The sequence below is a fragment of the Pezoporus wallicus genome, unplaced genomic scaffold (assembly GCF_028554395.1).
Source record: "Pezoporus wallicus isolate ANWC-B61680 ecotype Strahan unplaced genomic scaffold, APGP_CSIRO_Pwel_v1 contig_4238, whole genome shotgun sequence".
Lineage (NCBI taxonomy): Eukaryota > Metazoa > Chordata > Aves > Psittaciformes > Psittacidae > Pezoporus > Pezoporus wallicus.
The window spans coordinates 2447738-2461821 of NW_026637932.1; the positions used below are offsets into that span (position 1 = coordinate 2447738).

The 14084-nt window shown below is 42.9% G+C and overlaps 1 protein-coding gene across 1 annotated transcript; it reads right to left on the reverse strand.

The window, feature by feature from the left end:
* Positions 1-1406: 1406 nt before the first annotated feature.
* On the reverse strand, positions 1407-13064 carry LPAR3 (lysophosphatidic acid receptor 3). The gene is made up of 3 exons (XM_057408348.1): positions 12879-13064; positions 9437-10194; positions 1407-2700 (listed from the first exon to the last, which is right to left on the reverse strand). Exons 2-3 carry the CDS (start codon positions 10170-10172, stop codon positions 2351-2353), a joined length of 1086 nt encoding a protein of 361 aa, XP_057264331.1. The 5' UTR covers positions 10173-10194; positions 12879-13064; the 3' UTR covers positions 1407-2350.
* Positions 13065-14084: the final 1020 nt, after the last annotated feature.

A 14084-nucleotide genomic window follows, 5' to 3' on the forward strand; every position in this document is an offset into this window, starting at 1 on the left:
CCACAGAAGAGACCCACACTGGAGCAGTTCATGGGGAGGACTCACACTGGAGAAGTTCATGGAGAGCTATCTCCTGTAGGAGGGAACCCACACCAGAGCAGTGAAAGAATATGAGAAGTTCTCCCTGAGGAGGAGGAGGTGGCAGAGCCAATGGGATGAATTGACAGCAACCCCCCTTCCCTGAGCCCCTGCTCCACACTGGGGGACGAGACAGAGAAAATCAGGAATAAAGTTAAGGCCAAGAAGAAGGGAAGGTGTTTTTCCTACTCTAATTGGATGAAGCCTTGGGTGAGATGGTTTAGTGTGAGGTGTCCCTGCCCATGGCAAGGGGGTTGGAACTAGACGATCTTAAGGTCCTTTCCAACCCTAACTATTCTATGATTCTATAAATTAAATTCATTTTTCCTCAAGTTGAGTCTGCTTTGCCTGTGACGGTGGTAGCGAGTGATCTCTCCCCATCCTTATCTTCACCTACAAGCCTTATATTTTATTTCTTGCCCCTGTCCAGCTGAGGGAGAGAGTGATAGAGCAGCTTCACTGGGCACCTGGTACCGACCCAGGGTCAACCCACCACAGCACCAGTTCTAGAAAGCACCACTTTATGTACTTCTCAAAACATCAAATGAAGTAGTATTTGCATTATAATAGCAAAAAACCCTGTCTAAACAAGTCAAACACAGCATCCACCTTGAATTTTAGACCATATCCCTACAAGGTAACTTGTGCTACAGGAGAGCTCTCTGAAGAGGGGCTTCACGTATTTGTAAGCCAAGGCCTGCTGTGAAATCCCATAGTGCAACTTGGCCTTTGAGCTAAGTGTTGGTTCTGCTTCGACCAATGCAATCCAACATGGAAGTTGCACCAAAGGAATTTCCCTGTGCCACAGCCAATCTTTATCTTTCACTGTCATAGAATATGCTCTCGGTGGTGTTCTCTGCCAATTGCAAGTGGTCAAAACTGCCCAACATAACCCCTGGTTGCAATCACTTGCTTGAATAGCAGGGATCAGACTTTCTCTAGGACACAGGACAGATCATCTCAAGGAGACTTAAGATGGGTAGCAGGGAGCTCACTGCTGTTGAAACAAGCCAGCAGGAGCCAGGTTATTACAAGACTGAGAAATTTGCATTTGATTTTTTTATTTTGAAGTTAAATTAAAAAACTTGACTCGAGCTCTGAATTGCTGGATCCTCCATTAGAGCACTGTGTGTTAGCCAAAACTTCAACAATTTGGGCTGTGGCTGCATCAACACTAGACTTGATTAGTCATAATGCTGAAAGCCCTTCTGTTTCATGGCCTCTTCCTCAAGTACCCTGTTTGCAAATGAGAGGCCAAATGTGGCCCAAACAAGATCAGACGATCAATGCATACTGTACTTCCACAGTGATTTAGGTTGGTTTCAGGTTTTTTCCTGTAAATTACTTTCTATTTTAAATAGCTTTATTGAACCTGTATACATGTATATTTAAACGTCCTTTCAAAGTTCACCCTCTTAAAACAGAGCTTGGATTTCATTTCTTTCAGTGGCATAGCAGTTAAAGAGGAGTGAGCACACCCATTTGATGTTATCAGGGGAAGTAAGAAATGAGCATAATGAACACAGCCATACTGTTCTGTTAATCTACCCTCGATGTCTGCCTACGCAATAGCAGCACAGAGTGCAATACATCTCCTTGAGCATTCACTCCACTATGGAAGTAATAATGGCTTTTGTGCTTCTTGTACTGATCCTGACAATCCACAGTCACAGTTACTCCTGTACACTGATCTGGGCTTTTCATCACAGCCAGGTTTCTGGCATAGCTTTAATAAACCACCAAACTGCCTATTCTGAAAGCAAGATAAGGAGGAGGAAGAGAGAAGGTAAGTATGGCCTATTTCATGAACTTTGTCAACCGAGACAACAGGTCACGATGTCAGTTCTGACCCCCCAAGCCTGCGATCCTCCTCAAGAAGCACAGAAACTGTTTAAAGCATAAATACTGAATGAATGCTAAACCTGCACAGTGAGGCAGGTTTATTTTCTCTGTAGGAGTTTAAGGAGGGTCTCGCTACGTGGCTTACATTTTGTTTCCATGCAAAAGTCTCTGAGGTGTATTTATTCCATTCATACGAAAAAACAATTTCATGTACTTAAAAGAAGAAAAGGAGAAAGATGGCAGCACTGAAAGTTTTCTTCATTACAAAGTGTTTTTCCATCAGGCAATTATTTATAAGAACTTTTGTTAACACTGGAGTTTAGGCTCTGGAACAAAGTGGATATATTGTTTACTAGCTTTGCCAGTCAATCTCTTACAAAACTCTCCCTTCCCCCTCTCCTTTTCCAGCCAAGTCAGTTTCTCGAATAGCTCAGGAGTTTCCTTTGTCACCAAGATCTCCTTTTCCACAAATTGTCCCTTGAATAATGCCATCTTCAATGTAGTGCCCCGAGGTATCCATGCTCCTACAGAGAACTGCTGAGGGGATCCGTGAAGAGCGCCTGTCCTGGCTCTTATCCTCAGAGGAGCAGCAAATCATCTTTTTCATGGTGCCCCACATTTCATCATCTTTATATGAATAAATTATTGGGTTCATAACAGAGTTCAAGAGGGCCAGGAGAAGAAACCACCTCTTAACATTCTGAATCCCACAGTAGGTGCAGTTCAGACCATCCAGCAGTAAGACAACCAGGCCAGGGGTCCAGCAGACAACAAAGGCACCTAGAAATAAAGGAGAAAAAAAATACTTTAAACTGGTAGGAGTTTGGTTTTTTTTTGCCTCTTACAAAATTACTGGATTCATCAAAATTCTACACAAAAACTATAAAAGCAGGAGAAGACAAAACTCTCATGACAGTATCAAGATCATATCTAATACAATTTCTCCATCAAGCCCTGAGTATAAGGCAGAGAAGCTTTCTCAGAAGGCTGCAGGGAGCAAGAATCCAGCTACTGACAACATCAGCTCAAACACAAGCAGGGAAAGGTCATCACAACAGTGAGTTGTCCACACTGATAAATAAACAAGAGCTCTGGAGCATTAACAAGCAGAGAACTAGCACTCTGAACTCAGACTTCCTCTCTTCGTCTCTCTTGTATGCTGGAGGTGTACATACCAGGTGGCTCACTTCCACCACTACCGCAATATGACCCAAAGAAGGGACACGTCTTCTGTCACGCTACAGCTGACTCTGAGAGCTATAGGCACAATGCCCAATTCATAAAATAGGAATCATAATTTAAACACATCCCAGGTGGAAACCCCACAGGATACATGCCATTGCCTGTGACACACAAGCACACTGCTGGCGCCTGTCAGACCACCAGCCCACCTCTCTCCACCACTCCCTCCTGGCTTGTGCGTGCAGAGGACTTGAGACAAAACAACTTAGATCGAGGAAACAAGTCCAGTAGTGAATGAAGAGGCAAAGAAAACAGATGAGTTAGCAAAGAGGAATCAAAGGATGTGATAAGCGAGGGCAAAGAAATGAAGCAAAGAACAGAATAAAGAAAAAAGATACAAAAGGATGAGGAAATAAGAGTGTAGTGGTGGGGAACAAGAAAACTCTGTAGTGTAGCAAGAAACTGCAGGAAAAGCCCAGGAGCAACAGAGTTCTCCTTGTGTTTCAAAGCTGGGCAGGAACGATAACAGCACCTGTGAGGAAGAAGTGAGACACATGGTGATAATAAAAGCTGAAACACACGAAGTAGGACAACACATTCCTCTTCCACCAGAAAGAGGAAATAAGGGAAGAGATCTTAGAGTGAAGACAACATGAAGAAAGCATAAAAACCTTGGCTTAGGACAAAGTTCAATATTGCATTTGCATCTTTCCACATTACTGCACAACCCCACCATGAAGGCAGGGGTATGGGCAGCACGGGTGGGGAGGGGGAAACATGGCAACCCAGAACAGCCCTTGGCCACGAGCTTGCAGGGGGACCCTGAGCTGCCCCATCTGCCCTCTTGTCTCCTCCATCACCACAGCCTGTCAGCCCTCGCCTTGAGCCCAAGGAAGGAGTAGCCATGTGCACGATAATACTAACTTAGCACAAGCCACAATTGCTGTCTGACATACAGAAATAGAAAATTACAACTCTGCACAACAGTCACAGTTTGAACAACGTACTGAGGAAATTCCAATCATTTATAACAGCAGAGTTTCCCCTTTTTGGGGCTTAGAAAAAATAAACAAACAAATAAGGATGATGGCAACTACATGCTAAAAAGCTCTCCTGGGAGTGTTGGTATCTGTTCAACAATGTTTGTAGGGAAATCAAGTCCAGCTCACTCTTTTTAAAGCTGCTGGTTTTCCCATAGCTGAATTGTACAGGCAAGCAGTGGGACCTAGGCAGCACCAGAGTCAGGACTCCATAGCACATGGTCTGGTTTCAGCAGTACTGGACACTTCTCCCCAACAAGGAGTTCAATACAGTCTGTGCCATTCTGATGGGCAAGCCTTAATGATATATAAAGTTGAATTCATGTGATTTATTAAGCATTAGGATTGCTGAAAAATGTATCCAGGACAAGGTACCACAGATCTTGCTGTAAATCTGTGCTCCTGGAGACCAAACAAAATTCAACCTACTTATTTACTATTTTCCAGGCAATATTTTACAGAACAGAAAGGCAAGAGACCACCTCCTTCAGAAACTGCATTTTCTACTCTGCTGTACCAAGATTTTTGTGATGCTAAGTACTACTTTCACAGTGTTAGTTTTGAGATACTGGTTAACATCAGTAACATTCCTCCATTGCCCACTGGCATTAGGAGCTTCAAACTGCTACCACAACACTTGTTTTCTCTGCTCAGTCTCTATATTACATACTGGTTTGGCTCCAGTATGCTGAGTAAGCAGTTGTGATACCAACTCTTACAGTCTACAATGCAGAGAACACTGTACTAATTTATTGCCCTGGGGTTCACCAGCAAAGCCCTGGAACCAGACCACCCAGACAACAACAGTTGAGTGTCTCCGTAAGTATTTGGATAGGGTGTTTTTGCTGGCCACAAAGGGTCACTGGCAATATCACCAACACACCAGCTCCATGCAGGAATCAAGATGGTAACAAACCCTCCCTAGAGCAAGCACTGAAAGCATTTTGACCACTTGCTCCACAAAGCATGCAAGGTCCAACTCTGCTTTCATGGAAGTCAGCAGGAAATAGACCCCAAAGCCACATGTAACAAAAGACACAGAAATCTCCCCTTCAAACAAACCCCCAGGATTGCAGGGGGATTAGTCCACAAACTCCTAGGATATATTCCTGTCTATTTAAACAGGAAAAACCCTAAAAGGTTTCAGTGACAAAAGCAAGGGAAGTTAAGACATCTGCAGACAAGTATCTGCACATTTCCCCCAGCCCATGACTGAAGACAAGGACAGGAGGCAATGCAGTGACAGTGTCAAAGTTACTGGCTGATGCTTCCACGGGGTGTTGCTTTGACTCCATCATCAAAAGTACATTTTGCTGTGTATGGAGATAGCACAAGGGATTCACACCCTGCTCTTAACACTGCAGAGATGAAAGCAAGGCATGGTTCAGACTCACAGCCTTGCTTGGATTTTGCCATTTTTACAACAGATCTTTCCAGAGGGAACCATGGTTAAGTCTAAATGCATACCTTTGTCTTGGCCCTTCAGTGATTTTCTTGTTTGCAGACATTTTATCCCATGGGAATTCCTGTCCCTGAAAGTGCAATGCTCCAGAAAGAGTTTAATTTCTGGGGCTCTCTAAAATTCACAGAAGTGACTTGAAACACAGCCTGGCTGCAACATAGATCAGAAGAACAGCTCTGGGTCTTCCCACCAGATTATAGGGGATCAAGTGCCACAATGACTCAAGGTTAGGCTAAGGATTTGCCATTAGATTTAAAATAGTATTTTCTTGCAGGCTACACTATCTCTGCTTGAAAGTGAATCCCTGTGTACCTGGAAGCACTACTGATGCTTTGGCAGCACCATGTCATAAAGCTCCACACATCAAAGCTGTCCCCGAGCATGCCAACACTGAGAAGAGTGCAGTAGTTTCCAGTTGCCTTTGCCACATGGACACCGAGTTAAAAACAGTAAGTTACCAATTAAACTATAAATTCACTGAAACTGAAAATCATCCACCCCAAAGCAGCTATTTCAGCAGGAATCTCACTGCCAAGTTCAGATGAGCTACCATATACAGACCATCTGAAAAATCACGTACCCGCACACCTGCAGCTGCCCTTCTTCAAAGCTATAGTCACAGGCTTAGCTAGGACTATGCCACAAAGTCAGCCTAAGAGGATTTTAGCCCCCTTTGCTAGATTTCTTATCTTCCAGTTTCAATCAGATAACCTCCTATGGTTTAGCACACCAAAGGGAAAGCCTTGCTCCTATCCTGTGATGGACCATTTTAAGGGGTTATGATAGAAAAGGTAAATGACAGGGACCTGAATCCCAGTCTCTGGAAGGTGTCATCCGAGGCCAAAAAGCCACCATGAACCCACAAAGTCACACTGAAACCCAGATTCCCTCAACTCTAAAGCGGAGGACCACAGGAGGAGAACACCCACAGAGGACAGCCATGCTTTGCTGGAGGGGCAGCCAGCCAGATGCCCAGGCTCCCCACAAACAGAAGTGGAGGCAGACAGGAGGAGCAGCATGCCAGCAGGATTTTGTCCTGAACCCCCCATGAAACCAACAGAGCACATTAACAGGAACTCTGGTTCTCATCATGTTTCATCCAGCAACAGAGTATCTTGGAATTGCTTTTAGTTGAGACTGTTATCAGGCATGTATTCCAAAACATTTTCAGATGTTCTTGAACAAGCCATTAGAAATAACTGCCTTGAGCAAAATCTACATGTTGCATACAGCTGGAGGTTGTTGCATCAGTGGATGCAAGCAAAATTTTGGAAGAATCAAATCGGTCACTTGGTAACTTCTTTGGTAATAGGGAAGCCCAGAAAATGTGCTGTTCAGTTTCTAATACATTCTGCAGAGTGTGCTTGAATGACTTGGCTATGAATGCACACTTCAAACCGTTTCATAAAATAAATTCTCATTCCTAGAAATAAATGTTTATAAAAAGCCTTTCAGAGTCAAAACTGGAGGAACCAATACGAAGGAACATGCCAAGATACGCTTCCCCTGACACAGGAGTCTGAGGTAGATCTTGCATCCAGGAACACATGCACTGAGTCCACTTCTTTGGAAGCAGGCTCTTTTTTGGTGTCGTTTCTGACTGACAAAGCAAGTATACAAAATTATGATCTCTAAAGTAGGACTCAGGCTTTCTAAGTTAAATTTGTCTGGCCCAGCATATTAAATCACTAAATGCCTTGGCCAAATTATAGTTTTATCTGGTAGCTGAAAAGCCATATTTTGTGAGTAAGAGGAAGGTAATGCTGATCTTTAAGTCAACCCATAGTCCTAAGGCTCCTCTCCCTAATAAAAGAAAGTCTAAGTTGAAAATTAAGTTTAAAGTGGGGTTTATTCCCTCACAGCAGCATGGCCATGGTGAGCACTGAAGATCTGCCACAGGCTAAAGGACCACAAGGGATTAGCAAACAGCAACCACCACTGTCCTTCCAACTCCCCCACTAGGCAGTTGGGCATCCTCCAGCACACAGAACACCTCTGCTGCTCTGACCTGCAAACATGCACAGGTGGCACCGAGAGCCAACAGCGTTATTCCAGCATTCCCTTAACACCCTCCATCTTCACCTTATTCAAAACCAAACTGTATAAATATACATATAAATTAGACAAGGCTATGCATGATGATTTATTTCCATGCGACTTCCCAGAAAACAGCCTGCAGTTCTGCCTTCAGTAGAAATGCTCAGAAAACTGCTTTTTCAAGCACTTTTATCTCTTTCCAATGCAGCAGTTAACTACAGTCTATCCAACGCTTACACATTAGGGCATGGTCATATTTGGAGCTATTCAGAGCTTTTCTACAGAAATTTTCTCTTTCCAGGTCATGGTTTAAGTTTCACTGCATGAGAGCTTCAGGAAGGGCAGAAGATCAAATCTTGCCCCAGCAAGTCAAGGTGGGGGATAAGAACAATCACCACCTTGTCTCTCTATAGGTGCCATAAAATTAAGGGAGGGAAGAGGAAGGAGTACTGGGGAGCTCTTTAGAAGGGAAAGGCTCTGGCAGTGGACAAGCCAACTTCAGAAGACACAGGAGCATAAGTGAGAACCTTGTATTTACTTGAACCAAGTAAAGTTCTTTTCCAAGGTCAGACACTGTAAAATTTAACTGATACTGGCTTCTAAAGCATCTTAAAACATCATTTTGGTAGACAAAGGTGTTGTGTACTACAGCACTGTTATTCTGGGGGGTGCAGCGGTAAGAAGAAAGAGAAGCAGATACCAGACTGTGCAACATCCATAGACCACAAGGGGAAGGAAGTGTCCTTAGCCAACTTCCTACCCTGGTAACTCCTGCCTCCATGAAAACTGACACTTTTCTCTCAGACCTCTCTAGTACCACCATGCTGAACAGCTGTCAAAGCGGTAAAGCCATATTTGTGGGTTTAGAGTTCCCTACCACCTGAGCCCAGCTTTACAAGTGTCCCACTGTCCCCCCCCACAGTTCCATCCACAGTGAGTTGTACCAACCTGGCTTCCAGAAAACACCTCATGCAGATTCAAGTCTTCCTAGGGAAAACTGACTGCTACAGCTAGTACTCTGTTCCAATGATCAATCATCCTCTCGAATGCATTATTTAACTAGCAGCTACATCACAACTAACTGATGCAGTGATCTGAGCTGCCCAAATATCAGCAGTGTCTCTAGTGCAGAATCCAAGTCAAATTTTGTGTTATGATCTAGAAATCAAGGCCATAATGTATAACCACCTTAAAGTATTTTGCACCATGCAATCTTCACAGAATGAAGATGAATTTTCCCCTTGCAAAGCAAAGCTCTGTCAAAGTCACAGACCCACCAGGCATCAACTCCTTTCCCCAGGGAGGATGCATTTCAGGGGGAAGTAGTACATTTAGGACACAGTCAAGAGGAAGAAGTGCAGAGGAAACTATCCACATCCAGCCATAGGATTTATGACCTTGGGCAGATATTCAAGAATATTATTACAAAACCATTCTTCTAGATAGCTGTGAATGTTCACAAGCCTTCCTCCAAATGATTTTGTATTCCGCCCCCCCAAACATACCTGTAGATAATTTGTGTTTTTAACAAGCTGAAACAGACTCATTTCTTCTGCATATTGATTAGTCTTTACTTATTTCTGTGTGGTGCAGCAGTTGTTTCACTATCTAAAGCGGACAGAAGCCTAAATGCCTCCAGCACTTAGAAGTTTGATGAGGGTTTTTATGGTTTTGTTTGAAGGGGGTACAATATGCTTAAAGAAACCTCAACCAACCAAACAACAAAACAGATAAACCCCACAAACCCATTCATTGGCATTGTCACCCTTGTATATCATGTATTGTAGTCTCTTACCTAAGAGAGTCATGACAGTCTTCATAAGCTTCACAGGGGTTCTCCTACGGCTAATGGATCCACTAGTGTGCGATGATAAGACATTGGTTTTCCTCTGGACGTACATATAGATTCTTATGTAAACCACCACCATAATGAAGAAGACAACCAGGTTTAAGACACTCCAGAACACCAAGTAACTTCTGCTATAAATAGGTGCCAGGGATGAGCAGGCAGTAATGTCACAGAGGCAGTTCCAACCCAAGGTGGGAACAGCACCCATGAAAATAGCAATGGCCCAAATAGATATAATTAAAAAGGTGACTCTCTTCTTCGTAAGATTGCTGTGGATCTTCATCCGCATTATCGACATGTGCCGCTCAACAGCTATGACGAGCAGATTCACCAGGGAAGCTGTCAGGCTGGTGTCCAGAAGACCCTGACGCAAAAACCAGCGGTTAACAGTTAATGTCTTAGACACTGGGCCAGTGTTGAACATCAAGAAGACATAGGCAATTCCAGCAAAAAAGTCTGCAGCCGCTAAGTTGGCCAGAAGATAGTAAAAGGGAAAATGAAACCTCTTGTTCTTGACCACAGCTGCTATGACCAATGAATTTGAAATGAAAATGAAGAGGCAGAAAAACGTCCCAAAACACAGAACAACAATAAGCTGTGGCCCCGTCCACTCATCTACTGTGTCTGTGTTTGTCTTGTTATAGAAAAAGTCCATGCGCTTATCATAGTAGCATTCATTCATCCTGGATTAAAGCCCCTGCATCCTGGGAGGAGTGGAAGGGAAAAAAGAAAGAAGGATTAAGAAAACCCCAGCTATTGCTTCAGTCACCATACCTAACAGGTTTTTTTTGAGGGAAAAGGAGATAGAACATGGACATGAGAGGGAATGTATTTGGAGACTTTAGGTAAACATTCATATTTTACACAGTTAATGCAGAAGATGATATTCTGTCCCCTGGAGGACTGCAGCACATGATACTTGGATGATGAGGAACTTTTATGAGACTTACCTGCTCACAAAACCCCAACACAGTGCCTTTGCACTAGTAGCCATAGTGTCTAGCAACAAAGTGGAAGTTAAAGAGTTAAAAGTGACTGTCTGAAGGTCACAAAGAAAATCTGAGCAACAGCCAAGCCATTCTTGCCATGAAATCCTATGTCTGAGCCACAGCCCCATCATTATTTCCATTTCTCAATGTACCCAGTCAGGACAAAGAAGCATAAAACATAATTTTTCCATTTTACTGACTAAGCAATAAAAGGCCTAATATTGGCAAAAAAACCAAACAACAACAACTTTTTTTTTGCTTTTAATTATAAACTAATAATGTAAAAATATAGGAATATAAATTGCTACAGGCATATATATTCTGAGCACATGCCTGTTACCTGCTACTACAGGATTTAAGTGTGATGAAAAGGAAAAAAAAATGTTCTACATATTTGACTGTTTTAAAGCCAGGGATTCTTTTACTGGGCTGTCAACCCCGAGCCCTGTGAGCACCACACAGCCCAATTATCTTCAAAACCAAAACACTGCTCCCTACCCAACCACAGGATAAAGCAAGCCCCAGCAACAGCAGTAGTACTGGGTTTTTTCTTATACCCACTCAGCACTATTTTGCACACAGGGCCATTAACCATGATGGAATGGGAGTCTGTGTTCCAGATTACATCACACTTCAGCTACTCCGGTGAGGTCAATGGCAGCTGCCTTGGCAATTTCACTGCCTTTATTATGAATCAAACTGAACTTGAATTAATTTACACAGGCAGGTCTGACAGCAATTACTCATGGTGACCAGACCCCATGCAGGGTCTCACTGCCTGGTAGGGAGAGTTTGTGTCTGATCATCACTGGAGCTCACATTCGCTGTCAGCATCTGAATAAGGGGTTTAACAATGACTTTATTAATAGATACGATATATACATTAATAGATTTAGCAAAACTTAAGAATCCAACCATAGCACAAGATCCTAATCACATTAGGTATTATACAGAGGGACAGACTGATACCTGACTAAGGACAGAGAGGAGGAAGTATCAGGATACAAAGCTGCAGGAGAGGCAGCAAGGTTAATAACGTTTGTAAAGCTCCTTGTGAGCCCCAGGCTGTCATGGGTGCCAGTGACAGACAGAGTGGGGCTGAAAAGAAAAAACAAAAAAAACCATAAAACCCCACACCTCGAAGCGGTTACAGGCAGAGAGATACAAAAAAGAATAAGCTTTTCATCTCTACAGCTAAAATTGATCACAGATAAAGATCAGGTTCACTTTGTCTGTTATTACCCTGTGGTTGCCTAACAGCTATATCTCATCTCCCCAGGGACTGGGAAGCAAATTAAGCAATCCCCAGCAGGCTGGCTAACAAGCCACATTTATATTAAAAGGTTCCTTCTGAGTTAAGGTTAAAAGGTTCATCTTCTGCCATTTAAGTTATGATACTTGTGCCATTTCTCTCATGCAGTATTTGTATTACCCGATTTGAAATGAACCTGCACTATTTGGTGATTAATTCTTTCAGCAGTCTTGGGTTGGGGGTTTTGCTTTGGTTTTTCGGTTTGTTTTTAATGTTTTGATTTTCTGAGTTATTGCCTTGGTTCCCAGTTCCCACCCTACATCTAGTAGTCAACATGAAATCGGATCACTTGACATTGTTGTCCATTTTATTACCATCAAGAACCTAGGCAGCCACTTTTATAAAAGAATGTATAATTAAAAAAAAAATCAAATTCGGACACATAAAACTAAGGACAATTACTAAAGGACGAGAAGCGGAAGGAACCAAGTAAATCAGCCCTTCAACTCCAAATAAAAAAAGCCTTAGCAGCTCAGATCCACCATAAGGAGTCAATCTGAATTCAATGCCTACGGCTTCCTGTTTGTGGCAGTAGAGTTGGGCAGCTGATACATTCCCCATCCTCACCTAGGAAGTACTCAAGTTCATAAGTGACCAGAGTTCCACGAGGAGCTACAGAAAACAGCTCAAGCAGCAGAGTGCTGGGAACCCTGCCAACCAAGATGGCTCTGCTCCTACCCACCAAGGCAGTAAAGGACTTGCTGAGCTTGACATGAAGCTTTTACAGAACAGCCCAAATGCCTGCAAATAGAAGCAGCATTTTGGGCAAGAATGGCAGGGGAGGGGAGTGTAGAATATGTGAAAATTATAGGGAAAGTTTTCTGAACATATTGCATGTTACCGTGTAATCATCTCAACAGATGAATCGCTCTTATTTGCGGTGACAGGAAAAGAAAGAAATATGCAGATACTTTTTGCATCTCATCTGGAAAGCAAGCTTAAAAAAATATCCAAAATATCAACTATGAACCTAATCTAAATGCTTCATCTTATTGATCCCACCCTGATTTTCAGTACTACCCAGAAAAGGGGGGTTGTCAAAATAAAGAAATCACACATCTAATGCTCCACCAAAATAATCACTCACTGTCACACAGCAGAGCTCAAATAACAACCAGTTTTGAAAGTGATGTCTTCAGGTGTTGACGTAAGATGGGAGGGAGCAGGAAAGCATCCAGCTGAGGTCTCAGGGTCAAAGGGCAGACTCTGGAGATGTCCAAATGGAAGCTGCACCAGAGTGGTAGCTGACGTGGAGCTAGTTTGCATCCCAGTCCTTCAGAGCCGAGATGTAGCTGTCTCTACCAGCTTATGCACAAAAAGCACTTGTCACAGCAGGGTCCTTCCAGACAGTGGTTTATTTCACACCTTCATTTTATTTCAAGTCCTCCCAGCAGAACCATCCTGGCCTCAGGGGAGCTGTGCAGCTGTGATAGCACTGTGCACCTGTATTCTCAGTGGTCCTGCCCCAGTCCACATCAGGCACAAGAGTTGTATGACAGGATGTGCCATATTTCCTAGCATGTCACAGTTCAATACATTGAAGACTTTGGTATCCAGGTCTTCTCCTCTGTATCCAAATCAGAGATGTTTTTCTTAATCAGGGTAGGTTTAAACTTAAAAAGAAAAAACACACCCTTCAGTATTACATATTTCAGATTTAAGTACACATGAATTTGAAGATTCAGGTAAAATATTGTTAAAAATTTAAAAAAATAGAAACAAATAGTAGAAAACAGGTCAGCCCAAATCAAACAGTCATCTGGAGTCTGCACCAGAGCTCCCAAGTTCTGCTACTCACTTCATGAAAATCTGCCCTCTTCTGCTTTGAATGTGGCACTCATGAGCTCCAGACATCTTGTTTTTTATGGGAACACAGAGCAAACAACACCCATTCACCTCTTCTCTGCCACTCAGTATTTTATAGCCCTTCATACAGGCCACCAAAAACTTGACAGCAGTAACCACATATTACATATCCTATAGATGGGCTGAGGTATTAGCTTGCCACTAGTCACCTGCAAGCAAAAACAGAGCTTCGCAACTGCCAAAAACACACCCTTGTCAAAAAGGTTTTATTTCAATACAATAATTACTTCAGTTCAGCCAACAGTGGCTACAAAGATCAGAAACTGATGGCCTGCAAAGTGTGCTTTCCTCTACAACTCTGAGTAAACATAAAATATCTGCTCAAAAGAACTCCGTGGATTCAGTTCAATTAAACTGCTTTCAAATGCAAAGCATACATTAAGAATCCTTTCCAATGCAGCATATCTTGAGCTCTGTTTGTCTTAAA

Bases quoted from the DNA above. Each gene is read 5' to 3' on its own strand.
- LPAR3 (XM_057408348.1), bottom strand. From the start codon at position 10,172: ATGAATGAATGCTACTATGATAAGCGCATGGACTTTTTCTATAACAAG. The intron at 2,701-9,436 runs GTAAGAGACTAC...CTTTATTTCTAG, and splicing joins GACTGTCATGACTCTCTTAG to GTGCCTTTGTTGTCTGCTGG.